General features: G+C 35.9%; 1 protein-coding gene across 1 annotated transcript in view; it reads right to left on the minus strand.

The window, feature by feature from the left end:
* The window catches only part of kcnq5b (potassium voltage-gated channel, KQT-like subfamily, member 5b), a 118,124-nt gene that overhangs the window by 2,789 nt on the left and 92,335 nt on the right, over positions 1–23,000 (minus strand). Inside the window, exons 4-13 of the mRNA XM_067404281.1 lie at positions 19,677–19,852; positions 19,335–19,460; positions 17,569–17,679; positions 15,310–15,405; positions 14,472–14,566; positions 13,553–13,579; positions 11,387–11,607; positions 6,863–6,971; positions 3,669–3,800; positions 1,232–1,358 (exon numbers count right to left, since the gene is read on the minus strand). Coding sequence (XP_067260382.1) covers positions 1,232–1,358; positions 3,669–3,800; positions 6,863–6,971; positions 11,387–11,607; positions 13,553–13,579; positions 14,472–14,566; positions 15,310–15,405; positions 17,569–17,679; positions 19,335–19,460; positions 19,677–19,852 — 1,220 coding nt within the window. The remainder of the gene's footprint in view (positions 1–1,231; positions 1,359–3,668; positions 3,801–6,862; positions 6,972–11,386; positions 11,608–13,552; positions 13,580–14,471; positions 14,567–15,309; positions 15,406–17,568; positions 17,680–19,334; positions 19,461–19,676; positions 19,853–23,000) is intronic.

Consider the following 23,000-nt stretch of genomic DNA (forward strand, 5'->3'; position numbering starts at 1 on the left):
TATCTAGTTCTGTCATGAAACTATACACTCTAAAAAATGCTGGGTTAAAAACAACCCAAGTTGGGTTGAAAATGGACAAACCCAGCAATTGGGTTGTTTTAACCCAGCGGTAGGGTTAAATGTTTGCCCAACCTGCTGGGTAGTTTTATTTAACTCAATTATTGTTTAAAAATTACTGTATTGCTTAATTAAAATTAACCCAAAGTATGTTGGAAATTAACATTTATTAATGTTCAATGAATTAAACAATAAACATTTATTAAATTGCTTATTAATAAATTTATATTGATAAACTATTAAACTATTAAATTTATATTAATACAATATTAAAGCTTATTAATAAACATTCATCTTTTGTCTATTATTGTTGTCTCTAATTGCATCTGGTTTTTAATTTCCCAACTATTTTGGGTTCATTTTAAGCTAGCAATTTTTAAATAATAGTTGGTTTAAATAAAACTACCCAGCAGGTAGGGCAAACATTTAACCCAACCGCTGGGTTTGTCCATTTTCAGCCCAACTTGGGTTGTTTTTAACCCAGCATTTTTTAGAGTGTAGATGATAGATCGTTATCTGCTAGCTTTCACATCATTTACTAAATGGCACAAGCTAACTTGGTCTCTGTTGCATCTGCAGCCAATGAGCTTGCTTGCTCAATATTTAAATAGTTTGGTTCTGTGATTGTTTACAGCAATCATAAACCCTCCACCTCCCCCAGTTCCACCTGTATAGATGTACTACAGGTCATTTTCATGTATGCTATTTATGCGGCAGTAGTATGTCTTGCATGTTCACAGCAGCTTGTCTGTGAATGTATTGCAATAACCACCAACAGCAGCAGCAGCGTAGTTGCTGACAGCATTCTGTCATCAAAAAATCTTCATTAGTGTTCCAAAGATAAACCAAAGGCTTATGGGTTTGGAACAACATGAGGGTGAGTAATTAATGACAGAATTTTAATTTTGGGGTGAACTAATCCTTTAAACACAACTAATATTTCATAATAGAAATGAGGCTTACAATTATTTTCAAAAATACAATTATTGCAATTATTTCAAAAATACTTTATTTTCTAAACATCCACAGGGTTTAATACTGCTAATAGGTCAAGCGACAAACTGTCTCAGTTATGAAATTAATTGCATTTCATTCAAAAATTTTAAAAGATGGAATGATTCAACGTACATTGGTTTGTGAAATGCATTGTTTATCTGAGTGTCTCTATACTCACCTGTCTCTCTACCTTACACACCCTTCCCAACATGCTCACATCTTCCAGAATGTCTCCATCAGATAACAACTTTTCTCTGACTTTCTTATCCACAGGCATTTGGCCCCTACCAAGAATCTGATCCACCCTGAAAGTGAGAGAGACATTAGCAGAAAGAGACAGGAATGAAATGAGTAGACAGAGAACTGAAACTATAAATTGCTACTATTAGTACAACCAATTTATTATCTTGTGTGTTGAGGCAAGTTGGAGCTATACTCTGCAGGACAGTGGCCCTCCAGGACCGAGTTTGGAGACTATGAAGAATGTCAGGAACTGTAATGTCCGGTTTTGGTCACATGGTGGCACTAGTCCCACTTCATTAAAGCTTTGATAATTTGACTTCACTAGGCTTCAGTGAATAAATGTAATAAAAAGATACATTTTTAAAGTGACCAGAAGACCTGCCATGGTTAAAAAGACAAAAAATGGCTTAAAAAGAGTCACTTGGCACATATTGTCTTTTTAAAGTAGACTGCATTTTGTCTTATGGGATATTAAAGTGTCAAAGTGTCCACTTACTGCACACTTGAGAATCTCAGTAGATGCAATGTCATTTGAGCATTGTTTGTATGGAAGTAAAATAATGACTAATGTCTTTGAAACAAAAAAAAGCATGTTGAATTGCATTAATTGAAAAAATAAAAAATAAAAAAAATAATATATATATATATATATATATATATATATATATATAAATATGTGATGACAAAGACCAAAACAACAGGTAGATGTTGAATATTCTGCTGAATTTTAACCACTGAATTTGTCGAAGTGAATTTTTTTTTTTTTTTTTACAGTGAAATAAAAAGAACTGAAAATGTCCTGTCAAATATTATAGGTTGTATTTTTAAACATACTGGATACTTTGGAAATTAAGTCTGGAAGGTGAATACAGATTCTTGATTTTTAAATAATGAAATTGTGTTTGAAATGTTTTCATTTGAAATATTCACAGCTTAAATATACAACCATATTGAATTTTAGCCCCCAAAAGTGCAAGCCCTGAAAATACAATGCATTTTTTTTTTTTTTTTTTTTCAATTAGAGCAATTCAACATGCTTTTTTGTTTCAAAGACATTAGTCAATATTTTACTTCCATATGTTTGTCAGTCGATCAAGAATAATGAGTATTCGGGTGTTCTACACATTTGACATTAATTTCATGTTGTGTGGAGCAGGACAGCGCATATATTTGAGTGCAGGGATTGTTTTGAGTTGAAAACGTATGTAGCCATGATGAGTAATGGTACATAATGATATGTATTAATGATATACAGTATAACTTCTTAAATGTTCCACATTGTCTAGCAGAAGCTCAGGGCTTCCCCACCACCCAGTGACCTATATATGACCAAGGAGAACCACTGCCTCAGGGCCATCAGACCACATGTGACATGATGGCATTAATATGAACCAGACACACCAGTGTGACGATAATATAGAGGCCATGAAAGTGGCAACTAATAATCTCTTTGATTTTCATTGTTGAGTAAATGTTTTAATTCACATCAAAATGAGTGATGTTCAGACAGATGTTACATGATCTTGATTAATCAAATTCTTGATCATCTGTGCCACTGCTAACCTCTGCTGATTGGGCTGCATGTTTAGAAATGCTTGTTTGTGCTTTGTAAATGAGTACTGAATGTCAAGTGATATGGGTGAAAGTGCTGATTTATAATTAGTATGTTGCAATGAGTTTTGATTGACTGACTGTGTATTGAGTATGGCTCATGTTCCTACTGTGCAGCTATTAGCTGTAATTCATATGTAAAGAGGGAAGGCCAAGTGATTAATGCACACACTTTGGGCTCATTGGAATAATGTAAGTTTGAGTCCTTCTCCTTTTCCTATCATTTCCAGTGGCAAAAAGAGTTTAAGTAAAAATGAAGATGTTTAAATTCGTATACACACCTGTGGACCTACTATATTGCATGAGACACATAGACACATTAAGCTTGAGAACAAATAACCATAGGTTTTCTATTTATATTAATATGTAATTTATTCTTGTAATGGCAAAGCTTTAGTCTTCAGTGTCATATGATCTTCAGAAATCATTCTTATATGCTGATTTGGTTTTAAAAAAAAAACATTTATCATTATTAACAATGTTAAAAATAGCTGTGCTGCTTAATATTTTTGTGAAAACTGTGATAACGATTTTTTTTTTCAGGATTCTTTGATAAATAGAAATAAAAATCTTTTGTAACATTAAAATGTCTTTACTTTCATAAATTGAACGCATCCTTGCTGAATAAAAGTATTAATTTCTTGCCAAAATAAATAAATACAAAAAATACTCATTTTTACAGACCCCACACTTTTGAACGTTAGTGTATGTACTTTGCATATAAGTAAAAACATCTTCAGACAGTAGTTGGTTAGTCTTACCTTGTTTGCAGACTCTTAATTCGGCAGAGCATGTCTAGGTGACCAGCTGAATATTGCTCTATTACATCCTTCACATCATATGGGCGTAGAGTTTCCTTAAACTTCTTCTTTGCCACATGGAATTTCATGATCCTGCAGAACCATATGATAATATTATTCTTCCATTAAGGAGTATATAACTCAAAACAAATATGAAAGCATAGACATTTAATGTGCCAATCTGTCTTCTTGTTCTGAGTATAATTGTAAAGGATACATTTTCTAATGGGCAATTCAAAAACTGAAACAATGCCTTGAATCAAATTAATTGCATTTTGGGTTGACTCAGCATGAACACAGCAATGATTCTGCAAACTAAGGTGACCAAATGACAGCACAGACAAATCCAACACCCTGGATAAGTCTGAGCTTGGCATCACATACATGTCAGGGTCCATCCAGGCCCCAGCTGAAACCTAGAGGGTTACAAAAGCACTTCACCTACAGTCTGGAATATTCAGTGGAGCAAGACACCCTATAGACTGTGAGTTAATTTTGTATTCCTCACAATAAAAGCAAAATAGAGAGGCTGGAAAAGATGAGCACATACTGTCAATCTAGAAATTTTTAATTTTAACTGACCCACACATTCTAGACAAAAAAAAAAAGAAAAAAAGAGTGTGGTTGCTAGTGTGAAGTGTGTGGATGACAGTACTCTTTCTTGAAAGTAAAATTAGTGAAATGAGATAATGAGACACTGATTCATCTCATGCTCTCAGTGGCTATGAGAATAATTAAATAAGGCTGACAACAGACAATGCTGTATTCATTAAAGGTGATGTGTGTATTTTTGTCTATTTGTTAAAATACTTTCTCCTATCTCAGCTTATAGGGTACAGGGTTTAAGCAAACCTTGTGTAGGTTGATTTCCCTGAAAAGTGCATAGACACAGCCCTGAGTGAGTCCGCCATTTCTGTATCATCGATGTAGCAGCTGGAATTTTACAATGTCTGCGCCAAAGAGACATTACAAATGTTGTTTTGGGATGTACCAATGAGTCACCATAGACTCCCGCCATCTGAGTCACTGAGGACATTGTGATTAAATTTCATTTTTGAAGGAAATGTCCCAAAGAAAGTAGTTAAAGTCTTGTTTGTTTGTGCCAATCTGCTTCACAAACAAGGGTCTGTTTAATGCTGGATTTTCACAAAGGTTGATTCTGAAAGATGAGCCAAACTTCATATCCAGAGCTGATGCTACCCTCATGTGCTATCAGAGTTATCGTAAACAGGAGTTTCCCATGAACGCCAATACTGACAGTTTTGGTGCGTAAGATTGTCCTGTTTTGTTGTTACGGTAATGCCAGAGCATGAGTTCTTGAAACTCTGCCCTCTTCTTAAAGGGGGTGGGGAGCAACAGCTCATTTGCATTTAAAGGGACACACTCAAAAATGGCACATTTTTGCCCATAGTATATCGTCGCTGCCCGATGAAACTCACGTATGTCCAAAACGGTTACTTTTCAGGAAGTGAAAAAAACACTGTATTTCAAAAGCAGTTGAATGTAGCATTGTCATACTTGGTACGGCATATTTACATCTAACCATATTCTTGCCAGTGTAATGATATAATCCACATTTGACCAAAATTGAGTTTAAATGGACATACCTGCATATTTTACAGTAACGGTGGTCGATACGCGTTCTTCCGATCATTAATTAGAATGGCCAAGTCGCGTTTCATATTGACAGATGAATACGCTCAGTTTATTAAATACGCTTAGTTTATTTAATTTTAATTATAAATTTATTAAATGTCTCTTGCAAACTATGAAGGGACAATGAATCAATACACTGACATGGTAATGCTAGACAGATACTTTGTTTGCACAGTCCTACCGTAATTTTGTCACTCCTAGACGTACGTCTGGCGTCAGGGGGGAAACGTTTACCTCGATAAAGGAAAGTCATTGTCTCACCAGGCTATGTTTATTTGGCAATGTAACCTCACAGTGTTATTCGGCTATCCGGTGCTGAGCTTCGATGAAACTTCACGAGACCGGCGAGATGCTTCCACAGGGCGGGAGATACGCGGCGTGATTGACAGCTTTGACACCAAATGGATATAACGTGAAAATCAGATGACATGATTTCACAACTTTTCATTGGCCATTTAGATATGTGAAGCATACTGTATACGGAAATGAACCTGGACATTCAATTCGTCAAAATCGGCAAAATGGACATATGTGGTTTACATCGGACAGCGATGATATATATATCTAGTTCAGTCATGAAATTCAAGAGACTGTAGACTGGTCCTTTACATGCAATCTGCAAGTAGTCACATCATTAACATGTGGCACAAGCTAATTGGCCTCTGCTGATTCTGTGTCTATTAATGCAGTGTGTTTTACATACTCTCAGCACCAGGCATGTGTGTTGGCTTGTATTGTGTCATTCTTATTGTTCCTGCTTTGTTGGCGGATTTATGTATATCTATTTATGCAGCAGCAGTAGCATATCTTACAGTGGCATGTCTGTGTATCTATTAACAGTAGCAAGTCCATATTTGCTCTGCAGCAGCAGCAATAATAAACAGCTGAGGCAGAGTAGCAAATCTAGTCCGCCAAGACAATAGCATTGCCACATTCAATAACATGCAAAAACTATTCAGAGAATTGTCATGGATTGATGTTTCACAAGACTAGATGTTCTCTGCAAATGTCATAATTTTATGTGCACACACATGGACACATACTGAAAAAAATGTATGGAGAACTATGCGGTATACTTGCAGGTTAGATTTTATTTGGGTTTGTCAAATTATGTAACCCTGAGTTTGTTCAACTTGTTTTGTGATATTGTACACACCTCGGTTCAACATAACATTGGCTCAACCAGTGGCTTGAGTTTGTGGTCTATCTATTTGGCTGACCAATGGGCTTTCGAGGAAAAAAAATAAAATTTTTGCTATCACACTTGATGTTAGTGGCACAGAATTCACACAATTCATCTTTAAAAACATTTATTATGCATCTAACATAATATGCATCTAGGCCACTATTTATATCTTGGAATTAGCTTTGGTTGACACTATTTACTGAAACTTTTAGCAAATTCATATCAATAATCACTCATGAAATACTGAGCTTTAATTGTAATGTCTCAGAGCTCTAAAATATTGCAGCATGAAGAGAAGAATTGTTGCTCTTACCTCACAGCTCTGATGACGGTCTTCAGTGCGGATGGCAGGTCCTCAGCCGACATATCACAATGACACCCTTTCTCATCAAAACCCTCATCAACACCAACATTAGCCTCACCTGTGACACAATGAAAATTTCAAAAAAGTCATCAGCACTTATAAATATATTAAAATAAAGAGTCAGTAAATATATTAAAATAAAGAGTCAGTCAGAAAGGAGAGATTATTTGAAAGCCATCATCAAATGAAAAGAATTGAGGGAAAATGGAAGAGTAATAAGCAAGAGAAAGGCAAACCAATAAATAATAACATTCATTTCCATACATTTTTTATTGAAAAAAAAGGAGAGAATCAAGAGAATCTACTCAAAACAACATCTGAGAGCAACATCAGAGGAAAAAACTGCAACATTTGCAAGGAGAATATAAACTAACAAAGTATAGTGCAGCTCAAATTAACACAAACTGAAACTGATCAATTGTACTTTTACTCAAATACATTTCTAAGCACAATTTTATTTCATTCAGAGTGCATATAGTACATGGTACATTGGTCCTTATGACGTGAATCTCTTCTCTTAAAAAATATTTCTGCCTTTCCAAGAAGACAAATTACTTTCCTGAGAATTTTATAAAAGTATAAGTATTATTAACCAATGAAATATGTTTCAGTGTAAAATATAATTTATTTTTTTAACAGATGAGGTTCTACTGTATATAGCCTACACTTTGCAGTCTAATTGCTTATGGTGCACTTTTTCTTTTCTTTTTTTTTTTTTTTGTGTAGTTTTCATATATATTTACAGACATAGGGCATCACTGAGGAAGGAGTATATATGTTTCTGGCTAAAATATGAAGGTTCCAACTTTACGCTTTGAGGCAAAAGGATTCTTGACTGAAGAATTATACTACTTCTTGAAAAGTTTACTCAAAAGGTTCACAGTGGTTACCCCAATTATTGGATGCTCATGGGTCCCTCACAAGGCCCCTAACAATTCAGCAATGCAATTCTCTTTATATACAGTGGGTACGGAAAGTATTCAGACCCCCTTAAATATTTCACTCTTTGTTATTGCAGCCATTTGCTAAAATCATTTAAGTTCTTTTTTTTTTTTCCTCATTAATGTACACACAGCACCCCATATTGACAGAAAAACACAGAATTGTTGACATTTTTGCAGATTTATTAAAAAAGAAAAACTGAAATATCACATGGTCCTAAGTATTCAGACCCTTTGCTGTGACACTCATATATTTAACTCAGGTGCTGTCCATTTCTTCTGATCATCCTTGAGATGGTTCTACACCTTCATTTGAGTCCAGCTGTGTTTGATTATACTGATTGGACTTGATTAGGAAATCCACACACCTGTCTATATAAGACCTTACAGCTCACAGTGCATGTCAGAGCAAATGAGAATCATGAGGTCAAAGGAACTGCCTGAAGAGCTCAGAGACAGAATTGTGGCAAGGCACAGATCTGGCCAAGGTTGCAATCGAGGGAAAGATAAATGCGGCCAAGTACAGGGATATCCTGAATGAAAACCTTCTCCAGAGTGCACAGGACCTCAGACTGGGCTGAAGGTTTACCTTCCAACAAGACAATGACCCTAAGCACACAGCTAAAATAACAAAGGAGTGGCTTCACAACAACTCTGTGACTGTTCTTGAATGGCCCAGCCAGAGCCCTGACTTAAACCCAATTGAGCATCTCTGGAGAGACCTAAAAATGGCTGTCCACCAACGTTTACCATCCCGCCTGACAGAACTGGAGAGGATCTGCAAGGAGGAATGGCAGAGGATCCCCAAATCCAGGTGTGAAATACTTGTTGCATCTTTCCCAAAAAGACTCATGGCTGTATTAGATCAAAAGGGTGCTTCTACTAAATACTGAGCAAAGGGTCTGAATACTTAGGACCATGTGATATTTCAGTTTTTCTTTTTTAATAAATCTGCAAAAATGTAAATAATTCTGTGTTTTTCTGTCAATATGGGGTGCTGTGTGTACATTAATGAGGAAAAAAATGAACTTAAATGATTGTAGCAAATGGCTGCAATTTAACAAAGAGTGAAAAATTTAAGGGGGTCTGAATACTTTCCGTACCCACTGTATGTCATCAAATCTGTAAACTGTATGTCAAGCGTAACGTGCTGTTTGTGTAGGAACACACAACAAAGAAGATCATTTTCAAACAAGTCTTTACTTAGTAATCCAATGAGAGACAATACACGCAATGCAACGCAATGCAACGTGATTGATGATCGTGTGCAGGTGAGGAACAGGAGGAATGCTGAGAAATGTAGTGCCGATGCTGGTGACTGTGACATATATATGTTATATATATATATATATATATATATATATATATATATATATATATTATATGTATATTAATAAATTGTATATAAAAAATAAAGCAGAGTAATACAAATAAAAACTAAAATGAAACTGAAGAGTGGCTGAAACTAAATTTAAAATAAAATAAAAACTGAAATTGTTGTAATACAATTAAGATTAATAAAGAAAATTAAAATCAGTTTTTGTAGTCGTTAAGTTTCCAAAAATAAATTGACTTTAGTTTCTGAGTGGGAGAAGACATGGTGATATTGGATGCCAGTAAGTTTACTCATACTGATATCAAAGATGGGCACAAAAAAACTGCATGACTGGTTAATGGGAAGTTAATGGGAAGTTGCAATGGAAAGGGATTTCCATTGTATATTGGGCTCTACTACATGTAGAGTTTACACATCATTTTGATAGTCCACTTTAGACATTCTACTAACTATAAGTAACTTTGAAACTACATGTCAACCAGCAGTCATTACAGTATTAGTAGACTGTTAATATCTTGCTACCACTTTATTTTGATGGTCCCCCCAGCAGGCATTCTTGTGCCTATAAGTAAATTTGCAAGTATGCTACTAACCCTAAAATAACAGTCTAATACTCTAATGAGAGTTAGTTGACATGCAGTTGCAAAGTTAGAATGTCTAAAGTGGAGTATCGAAATAAAGTGTAACATATGTGGATACATGTAGCCTTGTGTTGTGGGCCCCTTGCTTGTTAAGGGCTTCATGTCTTAGGCTGCAGGGTGACACAGTACAAGATGCAAGCACATTAAGACACTTAAAGTTAGGTAATAATTTTTCATTAAATTTGACTATTCTGATTTCATAATGCACTGTATATGACATCAAGTGCCTTATAGTCTTCCCACTGTGGATAAAGACTTCAGATTAAATCTAAATCATACCATGCCTTGATATATGCATCCATTAATGTGTCTGAAATATACATAATACATAATTTTCTACAGAAGAGATGTCTTAACCTCACAGGATTTGCAAACAGAGCCTTAGGCAGTGTAGTCCAATGAGTGGATCGAGTTGTCCAAATCAGTGCATTGTTGTATTCTTTATCTGCCGTACACTAGATAGTTCCTGTCCTCATTTTTCAGTGGATGAGTGGCGTTACAGAGCAGATATTTACCCCAACAGCAGTGTGACTTTTCACAGTTTTTAATCACTCTGCTTGTCTGTCAGATTGCATATTATGAGTCACTGAATCATTCACTCAACTGATTTGTTCAAAAACAATGATTTGTTCAAGAATGGAACACTCTTATCCACCTTATTTTGCAACACAAAAGTAAGCTATTTTCTGTGAATACTGTAACTAAAAGAAGAAGAAACCAATGTGTTATGAATTAGTTACTAAATTAAAATAATATGATAAGAAATACCAGTTTTCAATATCAAGCAGCATAATGGGCACATTCAAGTTACAAATGGCTGCAACCATTCTAATGCTAAAAATAAGGTGGATAGTGTGTTGCTTTTAGACACGAAATGGTTGATTCTGCTTTGGTTTAGTTTGAAACTATTTTCATTAGTGGATCACAAACAAGTAACAAGTAATTGCCAATTGTGAATTAAATATAAGTTCAACTCAACATTAACTCCTTTTTATTGAACTTTGATATAAAAGCAATATCACATTTGCAATCCTCTGTTGCACTCTTGCCTGAATGACATTGGTCCAATAAAAATGAAAAAGAAAAAAAAAAAAAACGGATGAAACAAGATGAAAAGAAAATGAGAAAGGAATTATTTCCTATTCAGTCAAAGGCCTTTTGTGACCCAATCAGGATCATTTGGATTCACAATGATCTCAATCAGAGATCATTATCACGATGTCAATAAGCACTCTGTGTCACCATGGTTGACTGTAATTATATCCAGTAATATCCTATATAATTATATCCAATTATATCCTATAATTATATCCACTGTAATTGTATGGTTATATCCAGAAATTTTAAAATGATCTAGTCACTTGGATATGTTTTCTCAAAAATCTGAAGATTTTTCAGGTTATGATCAAATTTTGAATTTCATTGTGTCTTAATCACTCTTGAATTCATTATATTTCTGCACTACATAGACAGCATAGAATAAAAATCATAGAGCTAAATTTCCCTCAATGCACATAGTAGTTCAATGTAATGCTCTAATCAGAAATTGCTTCACCTTCAGGGGTAGACCGTGATTGGCTCTTGAGACGGAGGGAGGGTCTGAATCTGGTGCGGTCATTAAAACTCCAGCTCTTCTGTACCTTGGCAGGACTCGATGCATCAGTGCTGATCTCAGCTCCGGGCGAACGTCTGTCTGTAACAGACGTCTGCCTACTTTTAATGCTCTGTCCACGTGGGCTTGCCATTCTTACCCGGTCCTTAAAACTCAGTTTCTGACTAAAAGGGGAAAAAGTGAGAGAGTGAGAGAATGAGAGAGTGAAAGAAAGAACAGCACTTTCCTTTATGCCATGAGCCATGGCAATGGCCATCAAAGAGCAGCATGAAGTACAAAAAGTGTGGAGGCCAAGTCATTTATTAGTTCTGCATTGCTTGCTTAGATGTGCAGTCAAGCAAACTCTAAACAATCATTATGAAAGGCCCTTCAGATACGATATACCAAGACAAAATGTAATGTACTGTAAGATGAAAGACCCTAGAGAAACGTCAAGGACAGAGGGATAAAAATCCTTCAGAAGTAATTACAATGTTCCATGAAATAAGAAATAGATCTATCTCTCCATCTATCTGTCTGTCTATCTATCTATTTATCAATAATGTAGTGAGGTCACCTTCTACCCAAGCAGCATTCTGTTGGTCAACACAGCGAAATTGTGGCCCCACTGTGAAATCCACATGGGGAAGTTTTTCAGAAATTTCTATTGAAATAAAACAATTTTACAGAGAAACTGGAACTGTTATCACACCTCTAGTTTTGGCTCTGTTGGGCTTACTCTCAGGCTTTCTATTTAACAAGTATCTGCATTGTCCTTGTGTGTGCACTCAAAATTGGCTGGAGAAAAAAGTGGAGACTTTTTTTTTTTTTTTACTGGACAATCATGGTGTGTACACATACTGTATATACTGAGTACTGTGGGTTTTTGCAAAATATTGTTTTATCTTTACTTCCAATAACTCAAAAAAATGACTAGTTTACTCATTGTAGGTCAGACAGCTGAACATGACTCAGAGAAAAGAGCAGCAGCCACTCAAAAATGCAGCACCGCGGTGAGTCATCCACTTCTGTTCAATAATGTCACATTAGCAACTATGCTAATTATGGTATCATTGCCTCTTGGTCATTGATGAGTAGTGCATCATAACTGAGTGGATGGATGGTTGTTTCACACAAACAACTGGTTAGAACCCACCATATCCAAACACCTCTTTGAAATCAGACAATGGACCAAGAGAAAAGGGTAAATTTCATGTATTGGTTCTGCACTTAATAAATTCATAATGATGTGGAAATGATTTTGTCTGGCCTTGTTCATACTAGCCAAACTATTATGACACAATCTGAAGTTCTATCCGAGTAATTATGCAAATGAATTATGTAATTATGTTTTTGTTATCTGGACTGATGAAACTATGCCTTATAGCTGGTGTGCAATGCAGTCATTCAAGTCTGACTCTCATTCTCATCTCCATCATTTTCTCTCTCTAACTGAAGTCAAAGCCCCCAGTAATCACATTTGTCTGGTAAGTGACAAAACATGAAAACATGAAAACATCTCAATTACTTGCCATTTCATATTCCATCTACCCATGTACATGTCTGATGAAATATTAGAGTGCATTTAATAACAGATGGCACTAAGCAGACATCAGAGGGAACTACTGATCAAATATGGAAGCCTGTGTCCTCCTTAGAATAAAACATAGATAAGTCATTTTGAGATTAAGTTTCAAATAAGAAATAAAGTCACAAATGTGAGACATACATTTGCAATTTTAATTAAATAAAATCACACTGTGAGTTGCAATTACAAGAAAGAAAGTCATAATTGAGAGATACTTGTATAAAATCAAATTGCAAGATTTGAATTTGCATTGTGATATATAACAATACAATAAAAGATGCAATTGTGAAATATAAAGTCACATTGCTAATTATGAAGTTACATTTTGATATGTAAAGTAACAATTAGAAGTTATGAACTCTAACCGTTATTAGGAATATAGTCTGAATTACAAGAAATAAAGGCCCGTTTTTGGGATACAAAGTCGCAGTGTGTTTTTTTTTTCATGGTCATCTGAAGTATTACACTAGTATAATTACAGCAACTTTCAAAAGTCTGTCTCAATTGTCATTTATTCATAGTATATATGAAACAACACAAACCTTGTAGATGATTCTCCTTGATCCTTCCTTTATGTGTGAGAAGGTGATGTAGAAAGAGAAACATTTAAATGTGAGATGTTCAGATAATCTACAGGAGACAGTATTGTTATAAACTACACAAGTTCAGATTCATGGGGTCTATTTTATCATACAATATTTCATGCATACTAATGCACCAAAAGCAACAGCCAGTTCAAAACAGTATGCATATACATGCAAATCAAAACATGCAGAGTATTGCAATAACTTCAGAAGCTCAAGCAAGTATGTGCCAAATGTATATGGAGCCCTTCTGAATGTCTAGTTTATTCTCAGTATGTTTAAAGTAATGCTTTCAGCAGTTTTCATGGTGTTTCATGGTGTTATGTGACATAAGGGTATTTATGAATGACAAGGCAAAGGTAATAAAATCTTTTTTTCAATCAGCTAGCCAATTTGGTTGCTTGTAATATTATTTACCAAGATGGAGCACCACTGCATATTCATGATTGTGCCATTATAAAACAGAATGTGGGCATAAATGCAAAATGGAGAGAAAAATTACTGTCCATTAACTTTGTTTTTTCCCCTTTCACTTTGAGAGAAAGATTGCAATCAAGTGATTTTATGGACAGCTAGACCTACATTAGACCTGCTATTGTCTATAACAATATAACCTGGTCTATAATGATTCTTGTGTATAGCTAAGAATGTATCAGATAATTGCGAAATGGACATAAAAACTGAAATGTAGATTTTTTTGAATGTGTAAATGAAGAGGATGTGAAAAGAAGAATGGAGTTTGTGGGAGACAAAAGTTACATGGGGAAATTGAACAAATAAATAGAGGAAAAGAGGAAAGTTTCCCTTTGTGGAAAATGAATGAACCAAGGGAACAGACAGAAAATGGAATAGCAGCTGCCAGGGGGGTTGTACCTACTTTGTAGGACTGCAGGTATGCAACGCCTTCAAATGAGGTTTCCAGGTAGCAACGGAAACCGAGTTCTCATCAGCCGCATAGCTACGCCACACACACTACATGCAAAAATATATAAAACCAAAAGAAGAAGGGATAAAGGAAGAAGAGGAAAAGACAGAAGAAAAACAAGCCCATAGAAGAGAAAGAGAAGAAGAAAAAAACAAAAAGGAAAAAAAGCAGATTAGTAAATAAAACTACACAAGTTTTTTTTGGTCAGAGCAGGCACCAATACATGCCTCAGGACAGGGATTGTAGACTCATAGTGACGCCAAGTGGCCTCAAGGTAAGGGCGACTACCATCGGTGGAGTAATATCGCCACGCAGCCTTATTCAGGGTCAAGGAGAGTAAAACATAGTGAGCAGAAACACAATACTCACACACTCACACACATAGCACATAGAAGGGAAGTTCTTGAATATTTTTTGCAACAAATTCAGGAGATTTTTGTTTTTGATTTTTGGTATCAAAACACGTCCACGTTAAAACCAGCGTAACACTGGTCCAAGCAAATAAAATCCCTTTGCTGTGAACTTTGTCTGTTGGGTAAGACTATTCACAGTCTCAGCCATTTCATAACAGGCTTATAAGGCAACAAAAAAATTGTGGTGCATTCTGACACAAATCACAGTTACAATATATATATGAAAATATACGATACCATTAGCAAACAGTATCCCTACTTAGAGGCATGACATTTTCCATAAAATTCTCTGTCATAAAAATGACACAATAAAGCAAATTCTATTTTGCAAGATTGTTTAATATCACCAAATGTGAAGGCAGATTCTTGTGTCTGACCTGTATAAGGCAGGCTGCAGGGTTCCTTCTCTTCTCAAAGTGCTTCTGTCTGTGCTGTTCTTGAACCTTCAGGGCAAAACCCGAACCTAAAATACCCTGCAATGCAAGTGAAGTGGAACCAATTAGAAATAGGATTATGAGAAAATTCTCAGGTTATATGCATCCTTGTTCCCTGAGAGGGGAACGAGACACACCATCATGATGTTGAAGTTGTGGCAACACTCCTGACTAAGCCAGTGTCTGAAGCACATGTGGAAAAACACCAATTCTATTGGCCAACAGTGTGGTCAGGTGATGTAGCGCAAGCGTATCACTGAGACCATAAATAAACGCCTGAAACGCACATAACCATATTCTACCTTCCCCTTTCAGGGAACTGGATTACATACACTGTAAAAAAAATCCCGTTGTTTCTACGGAAAAATACCGGCAGCTGTGGTTACCAGAACAATACTGTAAAAATGACATCTAACCGTAAACATACTTACGGAGTTACATGTGAATTTTACATTTTAAATCTGTTAAATTTACGGTAAAATAACGTATTTCATTAACTGATATAATGTTAATTTACCAACCTAATGAAGTACTAATATCTGTTTTGTACCTTTATAATACACTGACAGTCACCAAACACAGTGGTGATGAGAGTCACATGATGAATCAAAGTTCATCACAAGCAGCTTTTCCACAAGCTGAGGAGGACAATACTAATATATAGAAGGTGCACACAGTGTCATTCACACACACACTAAACACCATCATGGTAACATGCATGAAATTTTAAAAATGCAATAAACATTAATTTAACAACATTAGATGTAACATAAAACCCTAATGTACATAACTGATTAGAAAAAAATGAGAAAAACTAAGAAGAAACAGAGTTATTTCAGCGGAAATATATCAAATGTGAAGTGTCACGCAGGGAATTGTGGGAATGTCAATATACGGTTTTTCACTGTAAATTTTACAATGAATTGTTATTTTTCACGTCCAAAAACTGTGAATTTAACGGTATTTTACCGTAAAATGACATTAAATGTACCGTTAGATCTATTACAGTTATTCACCGTATATAGTACGGAAACTTTCTGTAAACCAATCAACAGTTTTTCACCGCAGCATTTTTACAGTCTTTTACTGTTAAAATCACGGTCATTTTTTACAGTGTATGTAATGAGACATTCCCTTTAGAGTGGAACTCAATGCTGTGTCACGGCATTGACGCTATGGAAACATTAATACCCATGTCACCATACTGAAAAATGCCTGACCAAAAAGATTGTGAAGCATGCACAAGCACAAACCCTTTGGATCAGAGTAACCCAAAGGCATAGGGTCAATCCAATTCAACAATAATAATATGATTGTCTATGGAAAAGGTTGTAGAAGCGAAGCATTCCGCACACCTAATAGGCCTGTAGAGGAACTGAACTTTTATTTTTTTAACCATCCTAGAGGTGATGACAGATCTGTCTTCACCCTGGATGGTATTGTGTGACACACCCCAGGTGTCTCTTTTCTCCTCCCTTCTTGCTATGGCGAGGGAAGAACTATGGGTGGGTAAATGTATGGGCTTTTTCAGATCTTTCCAAAGCCCTGTTTATATTTGGTATTAAGATGCGTTTTGGTTGATCGGATCGCAAGTTAAGTCAAAAAGAGATGGATTAATAGGTGTAAAAAGGGTATGTGTCTCCCTCATCTACCTGTGATCCGATCGACCAAAACGCATCTTAATTCCATGTGTAAAGGGCCTAATGGGCAAAATAAGCTCACACAATTTACATATGAACGCTTTGAGTTCTTTATAGAAATCAGGAATGGTAAGAGAACATTGTGCTTAATACGTTTTTCATCTTCAAACCAAACTTATAGTCTGTATTAAAACACGCACAGTATCTCAAACAGAAGAATTAATTTTGCCTTCCTTTGTATTCCATAAATACAGATATCTGTTGTAGAAACTGCCAGCATAGTGGCTAGTATTCTATGGATGTAACTTTACAATTTTTCACAAAGACACCAAATAAAATTCTGCTTCAGCAGCCATGAATAAGATTTAATTGTGTGGAGGTTGAAAACCAAGAAGGACATTAGGAATGGTCTCAATTATGCAAATTATTTACAAAACGGCTCTTTATTAATGTTGTATCTGGAGAAGTGACATGATGCTGAATTAATAAAACACTGAATTAATATTTTAAGTAGTGTAAGGAAACAAGGTATAGATAATTTCTTGGTGCGTGTAAGGTTTACCGCAGGCAGAGTAAAGAAGGAGATCCCAAGCAGGGCAAAGCCAGCAGACAGCATTCGCCCAGTCCAGGTTTTAGGAGTCTTATCTCCATAACCAATAGTAGTTAGGGTGATCTAAAAAAAAAGAACAATAAATAAATAAATAAATAAAAAACAGGTAGGGTAAATAGAAAATGAACAATTCTGGTTTCAAAATGTCTCTTTAAAAATGCATGCTCTATCCTGCTATCAATTCATTATACATAAAACACAATAAAACACAGAAACCATGTTTATACTTGCTGCAGGTGAGATGGTATTTAATATAGTTTGGGTAATTTTTCTTTTTACCTTGTGTAATTTTGTTAATTGTTTTTGAGGATGATGGCATGTCAAGAAACTTGTCTAGGCTAATTTGGCTAGTTCCACTAAGTGACAGATGTAATTTGAGGTCAAATTAGCATAAAGTTTGATTGACTTTAACCTCAACAACAAAAGAAAGCCAGAAAGTCTATTTATTTAGCGATTCAAACTATGAATGATTACTTGGTTAATTGTCTTATTTACATTGAGCCTGCCCTTTTTCGGAGTGTCTTTTTACACTAAGTGCAAATAGCGTCCCTTGTTGGCAAACGCTGTTTACACTAGCTCCGCCCACCAATGTTTGGTTTGGCCACTCAAGTTTTATAAAGGACACGCAAAATTCAAGATCTTTAGTGGTGCAGCAGTAGCAATAGGGCTCACAGACCTCACTTTTAAAGCCATCGACATGGGTTTCGAATCTGCTTTTTGCCGAGCTCACATTTCAATAAAAATGAAAATAATATTCTAAAAGTGGAAATAAACTGCTAAAGAGTGTTTAAAAATATTAAAAGTGTTTATTGGGTAGGGTTACGTTTTTATTCTCTCAATAAAGCAGCATCCATTTAATAATTTTAATAAATATAATAATTTACACTAATATATTGGATCCTTTAAATGCACAAAAATACTGAGGTGCAAATAGTATCTGCCAATATAAAGTATAGATAGATAGCATCTAATTACTATTTACTCTTATTGCAAAGAACTGATACTTTTACATGCTGTAAATAGAATGTATCACTATTTTCACTTAGTTGGAATAGCATATCGCTAAGAAACGTTGCTATTGTCACTTAGTGTAAATATTGCTATTTCCACTTAGTGTAAATGGCATCTATTGTTATTTGCACTTAGTTCAAATATCGGCTGCCTTATTTTTTCTTCGACTTCATCAAAACCAGCAAATAAGCAGTTGATAACCATACTGTATATCTGTATGTGTTTATATCTTCAATTATGCACATACATGGCCATTATCTTTTCCTTTAGGGCTGAAACAACCTGTATGAGCCTGATCTCTGTTCTCTGAAGCATCAAGGGCATCCAAGCGAGACCAGAGATGGCGTTTGTCATTTTGTGCGTTCATGATTACTTTTTCTATATCCATGGAAATGGAATCTAATGGGCCTCCATAAAACCTTTATGGAAAAGTTTTCAATTTACCAAACAAGGTAGACGGCAATAAACAAAAGGAAGAAAAAGAGTGAGCCTGAAATTACTATTACTGATATCAATGGCCATATTAAACTGAAACTACTACATCTTGCAATTTCCCAGTAATGTTGACCATTAGCAAGTGCAGGAAAAAATTCACCACATCACATATGAATAACTTGTTTTGTGAAGCTCAGTACAGGTCAGAATATTACTTGTTAAGACTCAAGAGGGAATATACCATTGCACAGAGAAGTGAGTGAGAGACTCACCGTGCCCCACCACAATGCATCAGCATAGGTGGCAAAATCTTTATTGAACTCCTTTTCCACCAGATAAACCAGGAAAGAGGAAAAGATGAGCACAAGGAACCCGATGTACCAGGCAGTGACCAATTCCTATTAGACAGAGAAGCAGATACTGAGGACATACAGAGGATATCTGCACACCAGGAAGATATTTACAAAAGAACAAAAAGTACTTTTGGATATGTTTATGTCTGACACAGGATTTTCTGCTCATAAAACAAAGTGGGATTTTAAATTATTCCAAGATCTTTATATCAAAGACAATAAAGCAAATAATTCTGGATGATGACTTTTCAAAAAACATACCTTGCTGTGTGCATAAACTACAGATCCCAGAAGCTTCCAAGTTCCTCCACGGCGGTCCATGCGTACCATTCGCAGGATCTGTAAAAACCTTAAGCTTCGCAGTGCAGATGTTGCAAAAATGTTGCTTTGACTCCCCGCCGACACCACAGCAACAGATGCAATCAGCACTATAATGTCTGACGGTTATGGAAAAGAACAGGACAAAAAAAAAAGAAAAAAGAATGTTAGAAGACATTTTACATGAGTAGCAAGTGTGCTAACATGATCACAGAAGATCGCAGAAGATGTCATATGCCATTTGGGTGAGCATTAATTGAATATAAAATTCTAAAATAATTATTTCTTGTTACATTGTCCAATTTTATTCTGTGTGTTACAATACAGAGCCTCACTTTCCTATTCATGATAAATGTGAGTTTTGAAATGTGAGGTTGTTAAAGAAAAATACATTTATCCTGCATCATTTCTATTTTTTTCTCAGTTTTTACTCTTTTGGTTCAATCTATGAAAATTTCCAAGTAGACCTGTCCTTGTAATAATTATGCTGTAAATCCCACTGGACAAAAGTATCCATTAATTAAAGGTTCTCTAAGCGATCCTGGGTGGAGTAACTTCCTGTTGACGTTCGAAGTGTTGTCAAACAAAACAGAGGCTAGCTAGACCCTCCCTCCTCCTCCTCCTCCTCCTCCTCCTCCTCCCCCCCCCCCCCCTCCGTGTTTCCTGAAACACTCATGAACGCGCATTTAAAATCATTCTTGTCGGTTATTGGCTGGAGCATGTTTATTATGATTCGTGGTTAAATTATGTTAATATCATCATGCATCCCTTTGAAAGATTTCTGAGGCCCCATACTGGGCTCTGACCCGCTGGTCGAAAATAGCTGCAGTAAATCAGCAAAACACCATCATTAACCTGAAAATTTGTCAATGAACTTAAATTCAGGTAAATGAGAATGTCTAGTCTGAGCTGATGAGAAGTCAATGTACTTCTCATTAATTAACTGGAATTTGGATACACATTTTTTTGTGTATCTTGCCCATATTCTGTGGGAAAGAGGAATAAAGAGACAGAAAGAACAAGGGAAGGACACGGGAAGTTCACACAGAAACCACATCCACTTGGAGACGTGACATCAAACCCTCAAAGAACACAAACAACCCCAAAGTACTACTCAACTGTAATAATATTTTCTTTCTCTTTCTAAACCCCCGTCTAATTTCTTATATTTTACTCAATGAACTCAAACTTTCCAAATGTGCGTTCATGCTCCCCCACTCTTCTGCTGTCTGCTGTAGTCTGTCGTTCTAAGTCAAATCATCACATTAAATGTGTTCATAAAGTCTTCAGGGAGCTTCGAGCTGGGAGGGAAAATGCTTATTTAGGTGTAGAAGTGCACTCTAGATGTATAAATTATGACGTAGATATCCAGCACAGTAGAAAGTTGACTCAATGAAAAATACATGTCCTTCGCATGAAAGAGACCACCACATATAATCAGGCCTGTTGAAAAGTGATTTTCTTCCACTATCTTAAAAAGAAATTTAAAAAATGTCCATTTAAATTAAGATTGTTGAATTATGGAATTAGAGGGCCAAAAAGCCTGAAACCACTTTTTCTAATTTAATAAAACCTTTAATTTCATTACATATCATACTATCAAACTGTGTTTGTCAGATTTAAAATAGATTTTGAATAGCAGAATTTCAATCAAAATTAAAGCTGCGAGTAGTGTTGAAAGGGCCCTCACACCTGTGCCACCGCAACCCGGTGGCTTTAGGAAAACAGAGCACGGTGAGCACAATGCATTTAAGTATAAAAATATAGGACTATGTCAGTCATTTGTATTTGCCACACTTCCTGCTACCAGCTGGTGGCGCTATGACTATAACTACATTTTGGCATGTAGATGTTTTCAGGCCAGGGCACTTATCAAACATTTGAAGTTTGATGCAGATTGGACATTATATGCTTGAATTACAACAACTCCCTGTTTCATGATGATACTAGCATGCGTTAGCACTCAACTAAGTGTTGCTAGCATGTTTTAGAATGTTTGTAGCATGTTTAGCACTGAATTGCATATTTTAGTATGTTGCTAGTAGAGCATCACAGTGTTAAACACAACATTTCCTGTTGCCAGTGGGTGGCACTATTACAATAACTGAATATTGTCATGTTGATGTATTCAGGGCAGGACTCTTATCAAACAAGTGAAGTTTGGGGCAGATCGGACATTGCATGCCTGAGTTACAACAACTTCCTGTTTTGCGGCGTTAATTGCAAACATTAGCACTTAGCCAAGTGTTGCATGATTTAATGTGTTTTTAGCATGTTTGGTACTTCATGGCATACTGAAATGTGTTTCAGGGAGTGAATTACAGTGTAAAGCATGCCATTTCCTGTTGCCGAGAGGTGGCGCTATGAGTAACTGAATATTTGCATGTCTTCAGGCCAGGACTCTTATCAAAATGTGAAGTTTGGTGCAGAGCGGACACTGTATGACTGAGTTACAACAACTTCCACTTTAATGCTGAAAATCAGATTCTGCCAAATTCTCTGAAACGCCTTTGGAGAAGGATTATGGTAGAGGAATGAACATTAAATTCACGGGCAACAGCTCTGTTGGACATTCCTGCAGTCAGCATGCCAATTGCATGCTCCCTCAAAACTTGCGACATCTTTGGCATTGTGCTGTGTGATAAAACTGCACATTTTAGAGTGGCCTTTTATTGTGGCCAGCCTAAGTCACACCTGTCCAATAATCATGCTGTCTAATCAGCATCTTGATATGCCACACCTGTGAGGTGGATGGATTATCTCAGCAAAGGAGAAATGCTCACTAACACAGATTTAGACAGATTTGTGAACAATATTTGAGAGAAATAGGCCTTTTGCTCACTTTAAATTTCCAGAATGCCCGCCTAAATATTCACTACAATATTTATAAAATATTCAATCCAAGCTTTCAAGGATGAGCGCAAGTGTAAATGTATGAAGACAAAGTGTCAGATAGAAGTGTCCCTGGTGTTTAGGGCATCGAGACATTTGCTAGTGTTCACAAAAGGAAACTAGGGAGCAGAATGAGACACAGCATTTGGTCTGCACACACAGACACATTATTTCCTATTATTAATGACATTCATTACTCTCCCCATTTAGATCGATAGGGCCAGGGCTAAGTGTTAGCACTTAAGGACATGCACCACAAGCGCCTACACACTCTTAAACAAAGTAAAACCTTATTAATAGCAAAGCCAGTATTAATGAGCTTGCACTGTGTAACAACAGTCTGGAGAACATTATACAGGTTAAGGGGTCACTGAA

The sequence above is a fragment of the Chanodichthys erythropterus genome, chromosome 12 (assembly GCF_024489055.1).
Source record: "Chanodichthys erythropterus isolate Z2021 chromosome 12, ASM2448905v1, whole genome shotgun sequence".
NCBI classification, from domain to species: Eukaryota; Metazoa; Chordata; class Actinopteri; order Cypriniformes; family Xenocyprididae; genus Chanodichthys; species Chanodichthys erythropterus.